This window comes from Sorex fumeus, unplaced genomic scaffold, assembly GCF_029834395.1.
Source record: "Sorex fumeus unplaced genomic scaffold, SorFum_2.1 ptg000122l, whole genome shotgun sequence".
Lineage (NCBI taxonomy): Eukaryota > Metazoa > Chordata > Mammalia > Eulipotyphla > Soricidae > Sorex > Sorex fumeus.
Window position 1 is genome coordinate 11,098,879 of NW_026606179.1, and position 18,698 is coordinate 11,117,576.

General features: G+C 62.3%; 2 protein-coding genes across 4 annotated transcripts; one reads left to right on the forward strand and one right to left on the reverse strand.

Annotated features, from left to right (window-relative positions):
• The first annotated feature begins 15 nt into the window (after window positions 1–15).
• On the forward strand, window positions 16–4,919 carry IRF3 (interferon regulatory factor 3). 2 transcript variants are annotated; one of them, XM_056136418.1, is made up of 8 exons: window positions 16–226; window positions 875–1,047; window positions 1,568–1,739; window positions 1,812–1,855; window positions 3,056–3,212; window positions 3,295–3,678; window positions 4,298–4,413; window positions 4,682–4,919. In XM_056136418.1, the coding sequence occupies exons 1-8, from the start codon at window positions 151–153 to the stop codon at window positions 4,847–4,849; spliced, it is 1,290 nt and encodes a 429-aa protein (XP_055992393.1). In that variant the 5' UTR covers window positions 16–150; the 3' UTR covers window positions 4,850–4,919. The 2 variants fall into 2 exon arrangements, with proteins under 2 accessions (XP_055992393.1, XP_055992394.1); XM_056136419.1 differs by lacking the exon at window positions 1,812–1,855 and having other exon boundaries at window positions 3,153–3,212.
• A 1,108-nt stretch (window positions 4,920–6,027) lies between these two features.
• SCAF1 (SR-related CTD associated factor 1) lies at window positions 6,028–17,503 on the reverse strand. Of its 2 annotated transcripts, none has more exons than XM_056136055.1 (11): window positions 17,411–17,503; window positions 14,747–14,860; window positions 14,511–14,568; window positions 13,818–13,912; window positions 13,569–13,669; window positions 13,379–13,494; window positions 9,067–11,865; window positions 8,643–8,725; window positions 8,301–8,516; window positions 6,526–6,654; window positions 6,028–6,447 (listed from the first exon to the last, which is right to left on the reverse strand). In XM_056136055.1, exons 2-11 carry the CDS (start codon window positions 14,852–14,854, stop codon window positions 6,256–6,258), a joined length of 3,897 nt encoding a protein of 1,298 aa, XP_055992030.1. In that variant the 5' UTR covers window positions 14,855–14,860; window positions 17,411–17,503; the 3' UTR covers window positions 6,028–6,255. The 2 variants fall into 2 exon arrangements, with proteins under 2 accessions (XP_055992030.1, XP_055992031.1); XM_056136056.1 differs by lacking the exon at window positions 17,411–17,503 and adding an exon at window positions 17,212–17,402.
• Window positions 17,504–18,698: the final 1,195 nt, after the last annotated feature.

Sequence of the window (18,698 nt, forward strand, 5' to 3'; positions counted from 1 at the left end):
CTGGCGGGGGGGCGGGGCCCAGCCCTTTGGCTCGGACCCGCCCCATTCACTCTACAGTCTGTCACACAAATAAGGAGAAAGTTGTTTGCAGGTCCAGAAATCGATTGGAAAGAACAGTTAGCTGCTCTAAGAGCTCTGCCCGCGGGAAGAATGTGCAGCTTCGAGCCTGGGGGCTGCCGGATTTCCGAGCCGGGTGCACCCGCGCCCCCGAGCGCCGTGGCCCTAGGTAACACGGAAGAACCCGGGGACTCGTGGGGGCCGAGGGCGAGAAACCGAGAGTGAACTTCTGTTCTGCTTGCTGGGCTAAGTGGGCTAAGGGGGGTCTTGCCTGCGGTCCGGGTGAAGTGTGGCAAGTGGGTGAGAAGAGGAAAGCCCCACCTGGCGCTTTAAGAAGTCGTGGGGTCGGAGCAAAGTGGCGGATCTCAGTGTCCCCCCGAAAGGAAAGGGGGCGCGCGCCGGAGCAGGAAGACCTGGTGTTTTGGCAGGAGTCTTGAAGGAACAGCACCGACTGTGTACGAATGGATCTGCGGGAAAACTACGGCCGTCCACACGGCGACCAGTGGGAGGGAGAGAGGTGGGGCGTGGGCACTGCAATAACTAGAAGGGAGGCCCCCCGCTGGAAATGGGGCTACGTGCAGTGGGTGCCGTGTGAGGGAGTGTTCCCTAGAGGAATAGAGGGCTGTAGGGTTTGCGCGGAAGTCTCGGGAGAGAGGGGCGAAGTAGTTTCGATTTACTGGAGAAATCGAGCTTTTTATCAACGGGTGCGGAAAGAGCTAGCCCGAGAGAGAGGAGAGAGAGGGGGGTGCGGAAACCTCCGGCTGGGAGTGGGCGCGGTGCTGACTGCCCATGCCTAGAAACTGCCTCATGTGCACAGGCCGGAGCATGGGAACCCCCAAGCCCCGGATTCTGCCCTGGCTGAAGTCGGCTCTGGACGAGGGCACCTTTGAAGGCGTAGCCTGGCTGGATGAAAGCCACACGCGCTTCCGCGTGCCCTGGAAGCACGGCTTGCGGCAGGACGCCCAGCCCGGGGACTTCAGAATCTTTCTGGTGCGTGTGAGCCCCGCCGCCCGCCAGGTCCCGGGCGCCGGAAAGCCGCGGGGCGCATGCCCGGGGCGGAGGATGTAGGGAGCACCCCCAGGGGCCGGGGGCGGGGCCTGCAGGTGGTGGCGCGGTGAAGTTAGGGGAATAGTCGAATAATCGGGAAAACCCGGAGGGGACACGAAGGGAATGCGTCCTCGGGCTCTCCGAGAATGCTGGAGGCGGGTATTGGAACTGTAGAGGCCGGACTCGGCTCCCGAGGTTACTTAACTCCAAATGAGCGAACGGCAATTGTGAGAGGGGCTGTATGCAGTGATTTCAAAAAGGGGAGGGAGAAGCAAGTGGTTGCTGGACCTGCAAAGAAAAAGTTTTGAAAGGTGGAAGCAAGCGGGACTTGAGGGGTGGTGATGGAGCGTTTGGGGGTGGGAGAGCCTTACCCGGTTAGAATGGACCCAAGCAGGACGGGGTTAGGACCCCCTGCGGGATCTCCATCAGCCTTCCCCACTGCCCCCATGCTCTGGGTTCCCAGGCCTGGGCAGAGGCCAGCGGTGCCTACGTCCCTGGGAGAGATCCGCCTGACCTGCCGACCTGTAAGAGGAACTTTCGAGCTGCTCTGAACCGGAAGGAGGGTCTGCGTGTCGTTGATGACCGGAGCAGGGATCCCCAGGACCCACACAAGATCTATGAGTTTGTGACCCCAGGTGTGCTCCATGGTGGGATGGGCTCCCCAGCACCCCAGCACCCCCTACTCCCCTCACCAGCGAACTCCACAGGAGCTGGGGACTCTTCAGAGATGGACAACTCTCCAGACTCCCAGGTAAGAATGCCCAGCAGGGAGGGCACTTGCGTTGTATTCAGCTGGCCAGGGTTTGATCCCCAGCACTGTCCCCACAAGCCCCACCGGCAGTGATCTCTGCAGGCTTAACCAGGAGTGGCCCCCAAACCACTGTAGGACTGTTCTCCCGTTGTTCACTGATTTGCTCAAGCGGGCACCAGTAACGTCTCCATTGTGAGACTTGTTGTTACTGTTTTTGGCATATCAAATATGCCACAGGGAGCTTGCTAGGCTCTGCCGTGCAGGCGGGATACTCTCGGTAGCTTGCCGGGTTCTCCAAGAGAGACGGAGGAATCAAACCCGGGTCGGCCACGTGCAAGGCAAATGCCCTACCCGCTGTGGGCTGGGCTTTATTCCCCCCCCCTTGATTTCCCCAAATCAAGGGGGGGAATAAAGAATGGAGCGTCCCCATGCCCACATTTCTCTCTCCTCTGCTCAGCCTCCCTTGCGGCACCACCCTCTGCTCCAGGTTGTCCTGGCTTCCAGCAACCTCAGCAGGAAATGCAGTTTTCCCCAGGCTACACCTTCCCTGTTCATCCCAGTCTTCCTAACTCTGGGGATTTCAGAGAACACCTTTCCCCCGCCACACCCCAATATCTTATCCCCAGCCCAATATTTTACTTTTCTTGGTATCAGGCCAAATCCCCTTTGTGTGTGTATATTTGCTTTTTATTGTTTTTTGGGTCACACCTGGCAATGCTCAGGAATTACTCCTGGCGGTGCTCAGGGAACCATATGGAATGCCGGGGTTGAATCCCCATCAGCCACATGAAGGCAAATGCCCTACCCACTGTACTATTGCTCTGTCCCAAATTCCCTTTGAAATCCTGTCATTCCTCCTGTGCCCTGGTGATCGGAGCATAAAGCTAGACCCAGCACCCACAAAGGGCAGTGGGGAGGTCTGGTTCTTTTCTGGGCCCTGGCACTGTGCCCTGGGCTGCACCTCTGTCGAAGGCTCCAGAAAAGGATATGAAGGGCTGAGTGTGCAGCCTTGCATGCAACCAGCCTAGGTTTGGTTCCTGGCATCCCATATCACCCCCTGAGTCCCACCAGGAATGATCCCGGAACGCTGGAGATGCAAAGTCCTGAGCACAGCCAGGTACCAGAAAAAAGCAAAATCAGAAACCAGAAAAGGATGTGGAAAGGCCCAGGCCTTTTGTTTTGTTCTTTTCCCCTTTCCAGGAAGTTCTGGTGTTACTGAACGGCCTGGGCTTGGCCCCTGAATATAGGGTGCCCTCAGCTCAGAACACGGCCCTTGAGCCCACCTTTCCGCCCTTAGATAACACTGCTTTCGAACCCTCTGACAACGCAGCCATGCCAGAGTTGGTGCCCAGAGATGGTATGTAGAGCAGAGGGGGTGGGCAGGGTGGGGAGGGGACACCTGCTTATCCTCTCCTTGTCCTGTTGCTGTTTCCACGCAGCCTGGGATTTCGAGGTGACGGCCTTTTACCGGGGCCGCCAGGTCTTCCAGCACACGTTCTCCTGCCCATCGGGTCTGCGGCTGGTAGGACCAGATGCGGGGGACGACGGGACACTGCAGGGACTGCCCGTCGCTCTGCCAGACCCTGGCAATTTCCTGACAGACCAGGTTGTGAAGGACTATGTGACTCGGGTGCTGGGCTCCCTGGGCCGGGGGCTATGGCTCTGGAGGGAGGGGCAGTGGCTCTGTGTCAAGAGGCTGGGTCACTGCCACACCTTCTGGGCCCTGGGGGACGAGCTGCTGCCCCCGGACAGCTGTGGACCTGATGGTGAGGTCCCCAAGGAGCCTGGAAAATATGTGTTCAACCTGAGGCCCTTCGTGGAAGGTGAGCAGTTCAGATTTCTGCTGTGTAACCACCGGGGCATGGAATCCAGGTCCTGCTTACTCAGGCTGTCGGTTCAGGCTTTGGCTTTGTAGTCACATGGATTTCAGGTCCTCAGTGCTCAGGCTGTCAGGGCTCAGGCCTATAGCCCTTCTTCTCTCTCTCTCTCTCTGCCTTTGCTTCATTGCTTGCTGGGTGGGTGCAAGTTGGATGGCGCCTTAGGGGCTTTGCAGGAGTCCCTCTAGCCCCCACTGGGGGAGTGTAGACGGAAGGCAAAGTACCAGGAGAGTTTGCATTTACTGCCTAAGGGCAGTTCTTGGCTCCTGGCTGCAGAGTAGACGGTGAGCAGGGACCCTCAGCAGGAACTTGAGCAGGGTGACACAGAACCCCCCAGATGGGAGGCTTGGGGGAGGAAGGGGTGGATTTTGCCCTCCCTGGGGTGAGGAAGGGAAGGGAGGCTGAGTGTGGGTGTGAATGGGATTTTTCCCTGGTCACAGCACCCAGCTACCTGGGGTGCAGCTTCAGATCAAGGGAGAAGGCTGGCACCCAAGCATGGGGATAGGGGGCAGGTAGAGGGTCCTTTGCCCCCACCCCCACCCCTGAACAGGCTCTTGGTTCCTAGGTCTGATCGACTTCATCAATGGAAAGCCAAGCTCGCCACACTTCACCCTCTGGTTCTGTATGGGGGAGTTGTGGCGCCAAGAACAGCCATGGACCAAGAGGCTGGTGATGGTCAAGGTGCCCGAGGGCCTGGATCTGGGGGAGGCGGCGGGGGGGGGGGTGGCTCTTCCTGAGGGAGAGGAGGCCCCACGCCCAGAGCTCCAGCTTCTCAGGCGTGATTTTGACCTCTCGAGGGGCGCAGACCCCCGGCAGCCTCAGCCCAAGGAATCTCCAACCACAGGGCAAGTGCCACTGCCTACGGCCACGGATGTGAACAATTTGTGGGGGGTGTTGAGGGGTGCTGCTGGCAATGGTCACCAACGGGGTGTCTTGCTGCCTCCTGTAGGTTGTCCCCACGTGCCTTAAGAGCCTTCTAGAGATGGCGAGGGAAGGGGGTGCATCCTCGCTGAACGCCGTGGAACTGCACATCTCTGACCAGCCCCAGCCACTGGCCCTGTCCTCGGACCAGTACAGGGCCTACCTGGAGGACATGCTGGAGGACATGGAACAGTAGGGCCCGGTCTGGCACAGCAGGACCCCAGCCGGCCAACTCTGGGTTTCCATTAAAAATCACTTTGCCTTTCTTTGTAAGGAGAATCTTTTCCTCATCTCCCCCCACGCCTCCACCCCTTCTCCACCCTTGGGCAGGGAACCTTAGTTCTGTTCCGTATCCCAGTGCACTGGCTGCTTTTTATTCTGTCTTTTGATTTCAGTTTTTGGGAGCCCAGGAAACCCCTCTGCTGTTTTCCTTTCTTGCGAGGCCCCTCAGAGAGGCGTGTTCTGCTTTGCAGCACTGAGCCACTGCCCCGGCCGTTTTTTTGGTCTGTTTTTTTTTTTTTATCACGCCTGGCAACGCTCAGATTTTGCTCCTGGCTCTGCGCTCAGGAATTACCCCTGGTGGTGCACAGAGGATCCTACTGATGCTGGGGATCAAACCCACATTGGCCGGGTGCTAGGCGAGCACCCACCCCGCTGTGTTATCACTGTGGCCCGGTGACCTTTGCGGCCTGGTGACCTTTATCTTTCCTCCCGGTGTGCAGCCTCAGCTTACACACAGCACACAAACGCCCTCCACCTGTCTCAACCCCTTCCCATTTCCTCCAGAGGGTTTGTTTACCCATCACAAGGGGCTGCAGGGGCCACTCTCCTGGACATCCCCTCTCTTCAGGGACCTTGCAAAGAGGCAGGGCCCCTATTTCACAGGTGAGCCCCAAGTGAGTCTCAGGAGCATACAGGGAGCAGCGGGCCTGGTCAGGAAGCAGACACTCCACTGTTATGACTCTCCCACGGGGGGATTTCACCTTGTTCCTCTCCAACTGTGCTCGCCCACTCTTCACTGAGCTGGATTCTGGGGAATGAAGGCTGAGGGGGAGGCCAGCGGCCCTGGCTGCAATGTGCCTCAGTTTTCCTGTCATGAGGGTGGATCAGGTTCCCCATCCCTGACTCACAGAGCAACAAAGAACCTGTTTCTGGGTTCAAGGGAGAAGCCCTCAGATGCCCCAAGTACTGTGGAGACGGAGACCCTGTACGCCCCAGCCCAATCCTCTACCTGCCTGGGTCCGACTCTGGTCTCGTCTGCACTGCGTGAGACAATGGGCCAGAGAGGCCCCTTGCAGCCTGGTCTCCCTGCCAAGGGGCTGAGGGGCCCCAGCCCAACAGGACCTGGTTCTGAAGACAGAGGGCGCAGGAAAGGGGAACATTTCATGAAATCTTTAATGAAACAGGGTGGGGGCACGAACAGAGGGACATGGGGCTAGGTTTGGGGACCAGGGTGCTGGGCAGAGGTGGGTGGGGTGGGGCTCTCCTCTTCCCCCTGCAACTCCCCAGATCATCCCGCTGACAGGGGAGGGTGGTGCAGAGGCCGAGCCATAAATATGTCCAGAATTCCAAGGCGGCAAAGGAGGGATGGGGCGGCAGGGCTCAGAGGGGGGGCAAGGGCAGGCCTGGACCGCCCTTATCAGGGGGTCCTGGCTCCTTAGGTGGCCGGGGGGGCCCAGGAGGGTCCCCTGGCTTGCGGCCGTGCTTGCGAAAGTAGCGGTAGCGCTGGACGTAGGCCCGTACCAGGTTGCTCACCTTCACCGGGTTGATCTCCCCACTCTTGCTGTGGCAGATCTGGGGGGTAGGGTGGGGGGAAGCTGTGGTCAGCGATGGCCGTGGGGGCAGTCTCCCCCCCAACATGCCTGGGCTTACCTTGTGCACAGCCTTCCGCAGGATGTCCTTGTACTCGTCCTTGGTGATGTCCTTCTTCTGGTAGTACGGCTTGATGGCCAGTTTCACCTCCTCCACCGCCCGCTCTTGCGTGTGCAGCTTCTTTAGGTACTGTGTGAGGCACAACAGCAGCCCGCTGACACCCGCGGGGATCCTGCCTCTGGGGCAGTCCTGTCCTGTGTACACTCACCCCAAACCACAGGCCCTGATGCTCCCCCAGGTGGCCATGGCCAGGACAAAAGAGGCCCAACTCTAAGCAGGTCAGCATGGATGCTGGTCGAGACACTGGCCTAGCTGTGCTGAGGACACAATCAACCCCGAGGAGCTCTGAACAGCACCAGGGCCCTGGCATACTGGCCAGGGAGTGACCCCTCTCTGGCTGGCCTGGGGACAGTCCCCAAAGGGAGGATGTATAAGGTTGCCAGTGGAAAGCCTATCCAGAGAGTGGAAGCAGAGTAACAGTGGAGGGACAGGATGAGGAGCAGTTGAGAGACCCCAGAGCTACTTCACTGAGAGGAAGGGAAGGGCCTGAGTGATAGGACTAGGGGAGCAGACATTTGCCTAGCACAAGGTGGACCTGAATTCCATTCCCGGCACCCCATGGGGTCCCCTGAGCCCTGCCAGGGGTGATCTCCCAGCATGGCCAGATGTAGCCATAAAACTCCCCCGCCGCCCACCAAAAAAAAGAAAGGGAGATACCCAAAAAGCAAGCCCATGAGCACTGCACACTGCTGGGTGTGACCTGAAAAGCCCTTCCTGTGGCAAAGGATACGGCCCCAAACTCCTGTGTCCATTCAGATCCAGTGCTGGGCAGGCAGTGCCAGGATGGACCCAGGGCCCCCCCCACATGCAGGGACCATGCACCTGCTGCTGTGGGGCTGTGTCTGGGGAAGCCACGGGAGCCTGGGAAGCAGAGCCATGACGAGGGGAACCCTGCGGTGAGGTACCCGCTCACCTGGTGCCGCCTCTAGCTTCCATGGGCCCCAAAGGAAGTGAGTTTCCTCAGAGAAAAGGGTCACAATCCATGGCCCTCCAGGTGTGGCAAAGGACACAGCCATTGCCACCACCTCTGGGGGTTGCACTGGAAACCCAGAGCAAGTGCCCCTCCTCATTGGGCCTTCCTGGGGCTGATGGGGGAGTGTGAGGGTGTGTGACGCCAACACCCCTAGCAAGTTGCTGGGCAGACGAGGCAGCAGCTAGAACTCGAACCAAACACAGGGCACCGAGCCTGACCAGACACAGGAGCTGTGGAAATGGTCTGGCCTGGCCCAGGGGTGTGGGGACAGGGGCCCAGGGGCAGAAGACAGTGGAAACTCATGTCCTTAACAGCTGAGGAGTTCCTATTAGGTTATATTTTTGGGGGGGGTCACACCCAGCAGTGCTCAGGGTCACTCCCAGTGATACTCAGGGCACCGTGCACAGTGCCAGGGATGGAACCAGGGCTGGCTTCCATGTGCAAGGCAAGTGCCATAACCTTTGCACGATCTCTTCACCCGAGACTCTGGATGTGACCTCAGACACACCTCCAGGACTCAGCCTCGGCCACTCTCCCTGGGCACTGCTAGCCTCGTGAATGTCCCTGTTCTGTCCTAGCATTTGGGCTGACTACTGGTGGTGCTTGGGGGACCGCATGGGGTGCCAGGGAAACCTGCTGTGTGCAAGGCCGGTGCCCTACCTGCTGAACCATAGCTCTGGCCTTGTCCCCGTCTTCTTGCCGAACCGCCACCATCAGCCAACCATTCCCCGGCTTCACTCACCTTGTCCGTGTCTCCTCGTCCCTCGGAGCTGCTGCTGCCTTCCCTCTTGTCAGATGCTGCGGCCAGCCCGGTGGGGGTGGGAGGGGTGGAGCCGCAACCCCCCAGGGGAAGGCTGCCAGGGAGCAAGTAGCTGGAAGGACCAGGGGGGAGGCCCAGAGAAGTGGGCACAGGCGCAGGTGTCACCAGGCCAGAGGGGGGCTTCCTGTGACTGAGGATCTGTGGGAAGGCAATGGAGGGAAACTGAGTCAAGAGAGGAAGGAATGAGTAGCCTGCATTCCCAGCAGCCTCTAGCCGAGACTTTGCTCCATGGCCTAGCTGGAGCGTCCCCCCAGGGAAACCGACCTGGTTGGTGGCCTGGATCAGCTCCTGGGCCTTGGCTCGGCTCGCCAGGTTGGCTTCTTCCATCTTGAAGAGAAGTGCGGTCACTGCAGAGGCCAAGAACCGATGGGGGAGATGGGGAGTCGACGGGAAAAGAGATGGGGGTGACCGTCAGGGCCACAGGCCTGTCCTCAGGCCTCTGGGGGTATGTGTGTGGGATAGGAACGCGGCCAGTTGGAGCAGGAGACTCCAGCTCACCCATTTCTGACCCCTCCCCGCGACATGGGCCTCTGGCTGGCAGGGGAGCTTGAGGGTCCCCATCCTTCCATCTAGAACCCTCTGCACACAAGCCTGCAGCCTGTTCCCACCGGCTCCTTTCTTGCCCATCTCTCTCTGTCTGCCCAAGTCATCCCCCCTGCCTCCCCCCTGCAACCAGGCCCCCACTCACAGGCCAGGACGCCACTGGTGGTGCAGTCCACGCCCGCAGGCAGGTTCCAGGGCATGGGCGGGGGGAGCGTGGGGAGCTGGGGGACGCGGGCTGCTGGCCCATCCTCAGTGCCTGAATCCCCAGTGGTGGAGCCGGCACCGGGGGCAGTGCTTGGGGCGGCAGCGGCCGTGCTGGTGGCCGTGCTGGTGGCCGGCTGCTGCTCCAACTCCTCCTCCTCCTCCTCTTCCTCCTCGTCCTCCTCCTCTTCCTCTTCCACCCCACCACGGCCTCCAGTTTCCTCAGCAGCCTCCTCAGGCAGGAAGGAGACCTCAGGGGTCTTGCAGCTGCTATCCACCGTCTGCGAGTCCGGTGTGAGGGCGGGCGGTGGGGGGGCTGTCTTGGGGGGTGGGGTGCTCGGGGCCTTGGCCCGCTCCTCCCCAGACCACGTCTCCTCGGAGCCCTTGTGGCCTGTGGCCTGGCTGCAGCTGTCTGCCCTGGACTTCTTCAGCGTCCCGGGCCCGCTGCCGGTGCTGCCGGGGGCACTGCGCACCTTCTTCCGTGTCTTTGACGGCTTGGTCTTCCCCTTGGTCCCCTTGGCTTTCTTGGCCGCGGCCTTTGCCTTGACCTTGGTCTTCTTGGGCTTGGTGCTACTGCCAGGTGTGGCCTTGGCCACCTCCGCTGGCGTCCGCTCATCGGGCTTGAGGAAGGGCGAGCGGCTCTCCCGGTCCCGGCTGAACTTGACTCCGATGGAGCCCAAGCCGGCCCCGGAAGCCTCCTTGGCGGGTGTGGTACTGCTGACGCCCTCACGGATGAGCACTGCCACCTTAGACTGCAGCTTCACCTTCCGCGAGGACGACGAGGACGATGAGGAGGACGAGCCGGAGCCACTGCTGAGCGGAGGCTTGGCCGAGGTCCCCGAGGAGGCCGCGGACTCCTTGGGCGGCCGCACCTTCTTGGAAGCCCGGTCTCTGTCCCTGTCCCGCTCGCCCCCGTCCAGCGCCTTCCGCCGGGACCCCTTGTCCCGCGAGGAGGAAGAGGAGGCCACCCCCGAGCGGCGCCGGTCCTTGTCGGCCTTGCCTCCCCGCTCCTCTGCGCTCAGCCCCTCCGAGTCGTACAGCACCTCCCGCTTGGGCGAGGCGGCGGGGCCGGGGGACGCGCCGCGCAGGTCGCACTTGTCCGGCCGGCCCACGGTGATGGTCCGCTTGATGGCGAAGAGGTCGTGGTCGGTGAGGTCCTGGATGGAGGGCGGCACGGCGCCGCGCCGGCGGTCGCGCTCTGAGCTCAAGGCCACGGCGCCCGGGGCCTTGTCACCGTCCCCCGGCCGCTTGTCACCCCGCGACCGCGAGCGCTTCTTCTTCTTCCTGCTGTCACGGTGCTTGCCGCGGTGCCGCTCCCGCCGGGACGACGAAGACGACGAGGTGGCGGGCGGCGGGGAGGCTGAGCGCCGGCGCCGGCGCCGCTTGTCCCGGGAGCGCGAGCGGCGGCTGCCCCCGCGGCGGCGCTCAGGGCTCCGGGAGCGGCGCCGGGCCGAGCGGGACCGAGACCGGGACCGGGACCGGGAGCGGCGGCGGGCGGACGCTGAGGACGAGGCGTGCGTCCCGGGCTTGCGCTCCCGGGCGCGGTGCTTCTTGGAGTCCCAGGGGGAGGCGGGGGCCGGCGGGGCGGGTGGTGCCCCCGAGGCCCCCGACGCCGCCGTCTCCTTGCCCTCGCCACTGCGTTTGCGCTCGCGCCGCGACTTCTTGCGGGAGGGCGGGCCAGGGGGCACGGGGGGCGCGGCGGGTGGCGAGGGTGAGCGCTGGCGGTAGCGCTCCCGCCGCTGCGTCAGGATCTTCCGGCGCAGGTCCAGGCCAGCCCAGCGCGCGTCGGTGGCGTTGGAGGCGGCGGCGGGGGGTGCGGGTGCCGGCTCTCCCAGGTCCACCTGTAGGGCGCCCTCGCCATCCGACTCGGCGTGCAGGGACAGGAAGTCGTCCCCCTCAGCGGCGGCTCCCACGCGGGACGCAGGTGGCGGGGCCGGGGGCTGGGCCGGGGGCGCCGGCGTGGTGGGCGCGGGGCGCGGGGCGCGGCCCCCAGCGCCACGGAACAGGGCTAGCGCCAGGCGGGGCTCCTCCTCGGGCTGCACGATTTCGCCCTCCTCGATCTCCGAGTCTCCGGGAGCCAGCAGCGCGCCGCCACCCGCCGTCACCACCTCCACCGACACCTTTCCTTCGCGACAGGCCTCGGCCTCCGGGCCCACCACGAAAACGCGCCTGCGGGTGGCGCCCTCAGCCCGTGTGGAGTCGGCCTGTGGCGGGGTTCCCGGGGCGGCAGTAGGCGGGGGCTGGGACTCCGGCTGGGGGCTCTCGTCACCTGGAGGGTCCTGGCTCAGGCTGTTGTCATCGTAGATACCCGCCAGGGTCTCAGAGATGCGACTGATGCTCTGGGACAGGCCCTCCTCTTCCTCCTCCTCCTCTTCTTCCTCCTCCTCCTCCTCCTCCTCTTCCTCCTCTTCCTCCTCGGGGGAAGGGGTCCCCACTGATGAGCTGGGGTTGGAGCCCGTGGGCTCAAAGGGGTCGTACTTCTGCTCCGGGGCGGGCGGGGGGGAGTAGGCCTCATCAGTGGGATGGAAGGGATCATAGATGTCAAAGCGGGGGGCTGGAGGGGCTGGTGGGGCTGGGGGCGGTGGGGGAGGAGGCGGGGAAGGAGAGGATGAGGAGGGGGAAGGGGAAGGGGAGGAGGAAGCGGAGGAGGGGGCTGGGGGTGGGGCAGGACCCCCATCTCCGGTGCCCAGGGTGAGGAGGTGGCGGGCACAGGTAGACCGAGCTGCCTGCGAGTGCAGAGAAACTGCAAAAGAAAGGGAGACACGTCAGGGCTGTGGCTTTCTCCCTGCCCTGCTGTCCCAGGGGAAACTGAGGCAATAGACACCTTTGCCTTTTCCCTAAGTGCCCAAGGGTAGGTCGGAGGGCCAATGCTGCTCCCTGGCTCCTTCCCCACCGGACACAGCCATTGGCTTTCAAGATCGGCCAGCAGCAGCCTGACGTGAGCCATGGGGCTCAGCAAGGATGGGCTGGCAGAAGCACCGAGTCTCAGGGCAGTCCCCTCTTTACAGAGAGGCTCAGGGTAAACTTTGGGGGAAGGCAGCTCAGTGGGCCAGGAGTTCAACCCAAACACTGCACTAAGAGTAGCCCCCAAAAGTCCAGGATGTGATCCCAAAACACAAACAAACAAAAAGATAATTCCGGCCTCCTGAGACAGGACGTGTTAGAGCTGGGACAGTTCACAGCCTGTCTTTGTCCCCCAGTCCTGCCTTCTTAGAAGCCTTACCTGCCTTGCACCCCCCTCTCCGGCAAGGGAGACCATGGCTGGTCCCCAGGCACCACTGGGCAGGTATAGGCACAAGTTGGTGCCGGGCCCCCAAATCAACCCCAGAACTGCCAAGACACGTGAGGGCGCTGCCCTCATGCAGGGGGCAGGACCAGGCCCTGTGTGCCTCAATTCTAGCTCTGAAGGGGGCTGGAGCAGCCTCATCACTCCACATGTCTGAGCAATTGGCTTGGGTGCCAGGCCTAGGTCAGGGCACCTGCACCAGAAGATGCTAGAACAGTGGCCCAGGCCTGGATCAGTCACAGCCAGGTGCCCCAGTTAACAGCCAACCAGTATGAGGCTGGCAGCGAGGGCATCCAGGGGCACCCTCAAGACCCGTGCCCGTACCCTGGGCAACCCCAGCACTGCTAGAAGCACACAGCCCCAGGAGAAAGAGCAGAGCAGCCCCAGGGCCCGACAGGCTGTACACGCAGCAGCTGGGAGAAATGAGCTGGGAGAACCGGCCTTTCTTGGGGAAGGTTGCGCACGGCAGACCCAGGTTCCATCCTGTTCTATACATAATCCCCTCAAGGCAGAGCCTGACCACCTCTGGGTGTGGCCCCCAAACCAACAAACTAAAGCTGTACACCTGGGCTTTGGGCCCAAGACTCGGAGGAGCCTGGGGGTCAAGGGCGCAGGTCCAGGGCTCTGCTGAGAACTCCTGCCGCTGAACGTGCTACAGTCCCAGTCCCTTCAAAGCAGCTGAATCCAGGGCCAGCCATCAGGTCCCTCTTGAGCCTAGGAAGGCTGGGGGTTCAGGCACAGGTACATTTGTTCTCCCTGAGGCTCATCTGAGTGCCAGGGCCTGGCCCAGAGGGCCAGAGCAACAGTTCTGCTGGCAGCCAGGCTCAGCATGCCCACTCCCCTTCCCCCCCGCTGTGTGGCTCCCAAAACCGCCACCAAGGCAAGTCTACATCTAAGTGACCATGCTTTCCTGCACCCCGGCGCCTGGTCCCTCTTGAGGCCACCTGTCCCCAACCCCAGGCCCACATACCCGTCTTGCCCGTCCTCCAGGCCCTGAGCCGGGGCGCCAGGCTCGGCACAGGCAGTGGCAGAGGGTCCCTGTCTCCGATTCGGACCTCGGCCACCAGCTCCAGCATGTCCTCACCTCTGCAGGGCAGAAGGGGTGAGGTGAGCCTGGGGCGAGGGAACATAGGTCCCATTCTGGAAGCCCCTCAACTTACTCGCCAGTCCGCAGGTCCAGATGGCTAGGGACCCAAGTGTCCGGGGGATCCAGGACGCTCACCAGTCCCGCCAGGAAGCTGTCTGCAGCTACGTCCAGCACCTGGAGCGGGCAGGGAAGCCCCACCCCTCACCTCAGTACCCCAGGCCTGAGACACCCCCCCCCGCCCCGGGGCTTGTCCGTCCCGAGGTCTTGTCCCCGCACCCATCTTGGGAAACCAGCGAGCAGCCTTCCTGCCCCTCTTACTCACAGCAGCCGTGTCAGTCCCCCCTGACTCCTGGGAACGGGCCTCAGACCGGGGACTCCGGCAGCACCGCCATCGGAGGCCATGGCACCGAGAACCTTCTGCAGGAGAGATGTTTGCAGGGTGGGTTGGTGACAAGGGTCTGGATTCTGGATGTCCAGATTGGGGAACAGGAAAGGGGGTTCTCAGGAGGGAGGAGCCCAGTCTAGCTTCTGACTTGGGAACCAGCCTGGATGGCTCCGGCCCCACCTACATCTGTCTGTGTGGGCCCAGATGCTCCTCTGCATCTGCCCTCTCTTCTCCGACTGGTCTAGGTGGGGGACTCTGGCCCAGTCACTCTGGCCCCCAGAGCCCTTCCTGCTGCCCACCATGGCCCATGAGCCCTGAGAACAATGCCTCAGTCCAGCCACCTTGCCTCTGCCACTCCTGACCATGTGCCACTGCCCTGAAGGTTTGCCTCTTCGCCAGACAACTCTAAGACATCCTGAGAGAGCCAATTCACCTGACACTTCTTCCAAGAAGTCTTCTAGGATCCCTTCCACGCTGGCTTAGCTGGGCTTCCTGATGATGCGGAGGCGCCCTCTGGCTCCCCCAGGTCCTGACTACATCTCCCTCCACCAGACTGGGGGCTCCACACAGGGTAGGAAGGTTGGGGGGTATCCCCACCAGGTGCACCGGATGGAAGCCGGCCCGGCGTACCTTTCTCGTCGGGCAGCCCGCCGTGCAGGGTACTCCCCACAGCATGCTGAACGGCCCGCTGGCGCCAAGGTGGAGGAAGAAGGGCGGAGAGAAAGGGGGGGGTCAGCAGCAGGCTGGCCATGGGCAGGGGCTTCCTCCGTAGAGACAAGACACGATGGCAGCCCAAACCCAGTCCCTTCCATGGGGCACCGTCTCCCCTAGATTCCTCCCCAGCCCCAGGCTTCTGGCTGCCTCACCAGGATGAAAGCAGAGGGGGGCAGCGTGGGGTCTCGGTCAGGCGGACCGTCCCCCCGATCCTCGCCCGACTCCTCCGTCTTCCCTCGAGACTCATCTTCTTCCTCCATGGTCACCTAGGAGGTGAGGGCAAAGTTGGGGTCAGGCTGGGGAAAGCAGGGATGGGGGTCCCCACAGCCCTCCAGAGGGGTCTGAGCCATTCTCCTGCCCCACACCCCTGTCCCCAGAGTTCAACCAGAACTCATGCCTCACCACCCGCCTTTCTGGGAGCCAGCCCAGGGGCAAGACCTTACCGCCAAGCGGGAGTCCAGACCACCCCCTAAACAAGCACCTGACCCCCCTCATCCCAGCTGAGGTATGTGCCACGAGGTGGGGGGCACCTTACACAATACACAACTTCCTAACAGCAGCAACTCTCAGCACAGAGTGACGCAAATGCTTGTTTCTAGCGATCCAGTGACACTAGGACTGAGTGAAGTACCAGCGTGCAAAGCCAGAGAGACAAGACAGTGAGGAGGGTGCTGGCTTTGCATGTGGCATCCCACAGGGTCCCAGAGAACTGCCAGGAGTAAACCCTGAGTATGGCCAGGTGTGGCTCAAACTCAAAAGAAAACCAACATGCAACTTTTTTTTTCAATTTTCTTGGTTTTGAGTTGGGGGGGCAACACCCAGTGAGGCCCAGGGGCCCCTGTAGTGCCAGGGTTGCTACTCAGCCTCCTGCAAGACGAAGCACTCAGCCCCAAGCTCTCTCCACTCCAGCTGCAGGCCACCAGTTGTGACCAGCACTGCCCAGCATCCCGGGCACCTCTGCTACCCCGCAGACTCTGCACTTCTTGGAAGCTGAGCCCCGAGCATCCTACTGGCCTCAAGCACAAGCAGCACAGCGGCAACCCTGGGGATTCAGGCTCCAGATGCTGTGGGCACAGCTCGTCTCAAAGGTCCTGGAAAGATTCTACCTCCCTAACCCCCAACTGCAACTTCCTCAGCGCATCTATGAGAGGTGAGGGGAATGAAGGGCTGAAATTTTGGGGTGCCCAGTGAGTGGCAGCCTGGGGGTGGGGCTAGGTAACAAGAATTTGCATTATTAGCTCTGAATGCCCCATTTCCCTGTTGGCATGTCCTTCCCTAACCCTCCCCCGCCCCCTCCACTGCATTCCGCTTGGGAGAGACCTCTCACAGGTCTCTTTCCTACCCAGATTTTCAAACTGGCTCCAAGGGCCTGCATGCAAACTCCTGGATCTCTAAGAGCCTGAGGCTCTTTCCAAAAGACACTCCCACCACTGTACCCAGCTCTCATAAGCCTCAGCTACTCTCCAGCACCTCTAGGGGAGGCACAAACCTGCTCCCCAGACCGCCTGGCTTTGTCCCCACCCCCACGGTGCTCACTCACAGACTCACCCCCACCTTTGCAGGTGGAATGAAGCACCCTGCCCAGGTTTTGCAGACCCGCTCCGGGTGACCAGGACCTTCCACAGGAAGGCTCTGCAGGCGGTTGGGAAGGTCCCTCCCGACTAGCATTTCCCACCCCGTGGCGCCCCAGAGCTTTACAAAGAACTGGTTCTAAAGCATCCCTCAGACACCTCAGAGGACCCAGTGATCTCTGGAGGTTTTAATTTCTGCAACTAGGGTAGCCCTGCAGATAGATACACGAGGCCGGGAATGAGCCGTGTGCCACCACTATTTCTTACTGGCGATCCAGGTCAAAAAGAGTTGGAAAAGGCTTCACAGGAGATGAGTTGGGGCAGAAAGCCTGCAGGCCACATTGGGGTGGCCACATCTTTATACTCTTGGACTCCAGAGCAAGGTAGAATTTGTGCACGTTTCACGGGGATCGCTTCCTAAAGCGCTGCTCCATCTGAACCGAGGGTACTTTCCAGTACTCTTTGTCTTCTTCTCCACCCCATGTCCTGGATCAGAATGGAACCCAGACCCGGGTACACCTGCAGTCACCCACCGAGTTCTGCGAACTGCCCCTTGCCTCCTGTCACCACGAGACTCCCCAGCCGTGGGAAACCATCCCGGCCCCTCGGTGCATCTCTGTATTCGCTTCCCTCCCTGGCTGGGCACCTAGCACCCTGGGGATGGTCTCCGCAGACCCCCACAGGCTTCGAATAGTTCTCCCAGACCCGCTAAATGGCCCCGGCCCGGAAAGCAGGGGAGCCGCATCCCCGGGTCAGCGGGTGCAGACACTTCCCGGCCATCCCAGGCGGACCGCGAGCACTGGAGAAGGCTCTGCAGGGGCCCCCGGCCCTGCGGACCTCCTTCACCCCCGGGACGGCCCTCAAGATGGCCCCAGAACCCTCCAAACAGACCCCAGCCTCCCGTCAGCCCATCAAGACGATCAACATTGGCTGGAAGAACTACCCCGACCGGCGAGACGATGGCAGACAGACTCTAGCGCGGCCCAGGCCCCGCGGACGCCCCCGGTCCCCCCGGGAACGCCCCGCAGATGCACCCCGACACCTACAGACGCGTCCCGGGGCCTGGAGAAGGCCCCCGATCGGCGCCAGGCTCCGCCGCCGCTGCCCGGCCCGAGGCGGGCCCGTGAACCCTTCCGAGCCCCGCGGCGTGTCGTGAGGGCCCCGGGGAGGCCAGCGAGCCCGAAACCGCCCCGCCCACCCCGATAGGCCCGAGCCCCGCGGCCCGGACCGCCACCGCCATCTTACCCCGCCGCTCGGGCTGCGGCTCCGGCCCCGGCGCGGGGCGGGGCGGACTGGGGCGGGGCGCGCGCGGAGGGCGGGGCGGGGCGGGGCGGAGGCACCGCCGAGCTTGCCGGGACTGCAAGTGCCGGGAGCCGCGCCGTGAAGGCTGGCGGGAAGGCGCTGGACTCGGTTTCCCGGCAGCCCGCGGGGCGCTCCGGCAGGGGAGCGCGCGAGGCACGCCGGGAGGCGTAGTCCGCACCGCCCCCGTCGCACGGGGCAGCCGCGGGGTGAGAGGTGAAGGGGGTGGGACTGCGCGAGCCCGCGAGAAGGCCCCACAGTGCTCCGCGCGCGCGCGGAAAGACGCGTCGGGACCGGACGTGACGTCGAAGGCTCAGCCAGCCTGCTGCAAGGGAATTGTAGTCCTGCAGCGTGGTACAAATTTAGAATCCAGGAGGTGTTCCGCCGGGCAGGCTCCTCCTCTTAGGGTAGCAAAGTCCAAATCCCGATTCCTTTCGCTCAGACCTGAGACGTTTGGGCTCCCATTTCCTTATTCACTCGGACTCATTCTTGATCTCAAGCGTATAACGTACTATTCCATTTCCCGTGGATCCAGGATTGCCGTTTTAGGTACCCTCATTTCTAAACCCTAGTAGTAGTGTAGATCTGCATCTCCTCGGTACTCAAGTATAGCTCTCCAGACCCCTTATCTCCTTGGGACTCAGGTGTTTGGATCTCAAGCTTCCTCCTCCAAGATTCAGAAATCGTGGCCCGCGGCCCCCGGTGACCTAGACGTCCGGGATTGGACGACCTGGCTCATGGATTAGGAATGCAGTGATCTCACGGCCCCGCCCGGCCCCGTTATCCGGCTGTTGCTCTACGGGTTTCTATCTCCCCTCCCAAATCTGTCTTCCGCTTAGGTGGGACCAGCAAGAACCGGAAGCCTGAGTCCCCTGGGCGGGAGTACACCCCTGCCTGTAGGCCAGACACCCAGGCCGGGAGCTAAACGGCAAACCCAGGACGGAGGTGGGATTTCCACTCAGCCCCGCCCCTCCCCCAAAGCGCGTCTATATACGGCCGCGCGCGAGCCGACGAGCTCCGCCCACTAGAGCAAGGCCTCGGGAACCCGGCCCTGAGAAATACTTTCCAGCCAATCATTTGTATATCCCCACCCCAAAGAACCTTCTGCACCCAGCTACCGAAAGAATCAAAGTGCTTTTTAGCATGATCCCGCCCCCAGCCAGCTCGCCCACGGAGAGCGCGTGGCGCCACTCGGGCTTGAGCCCGGCTCTTCGTTAGCATATCCCCGCCCCGC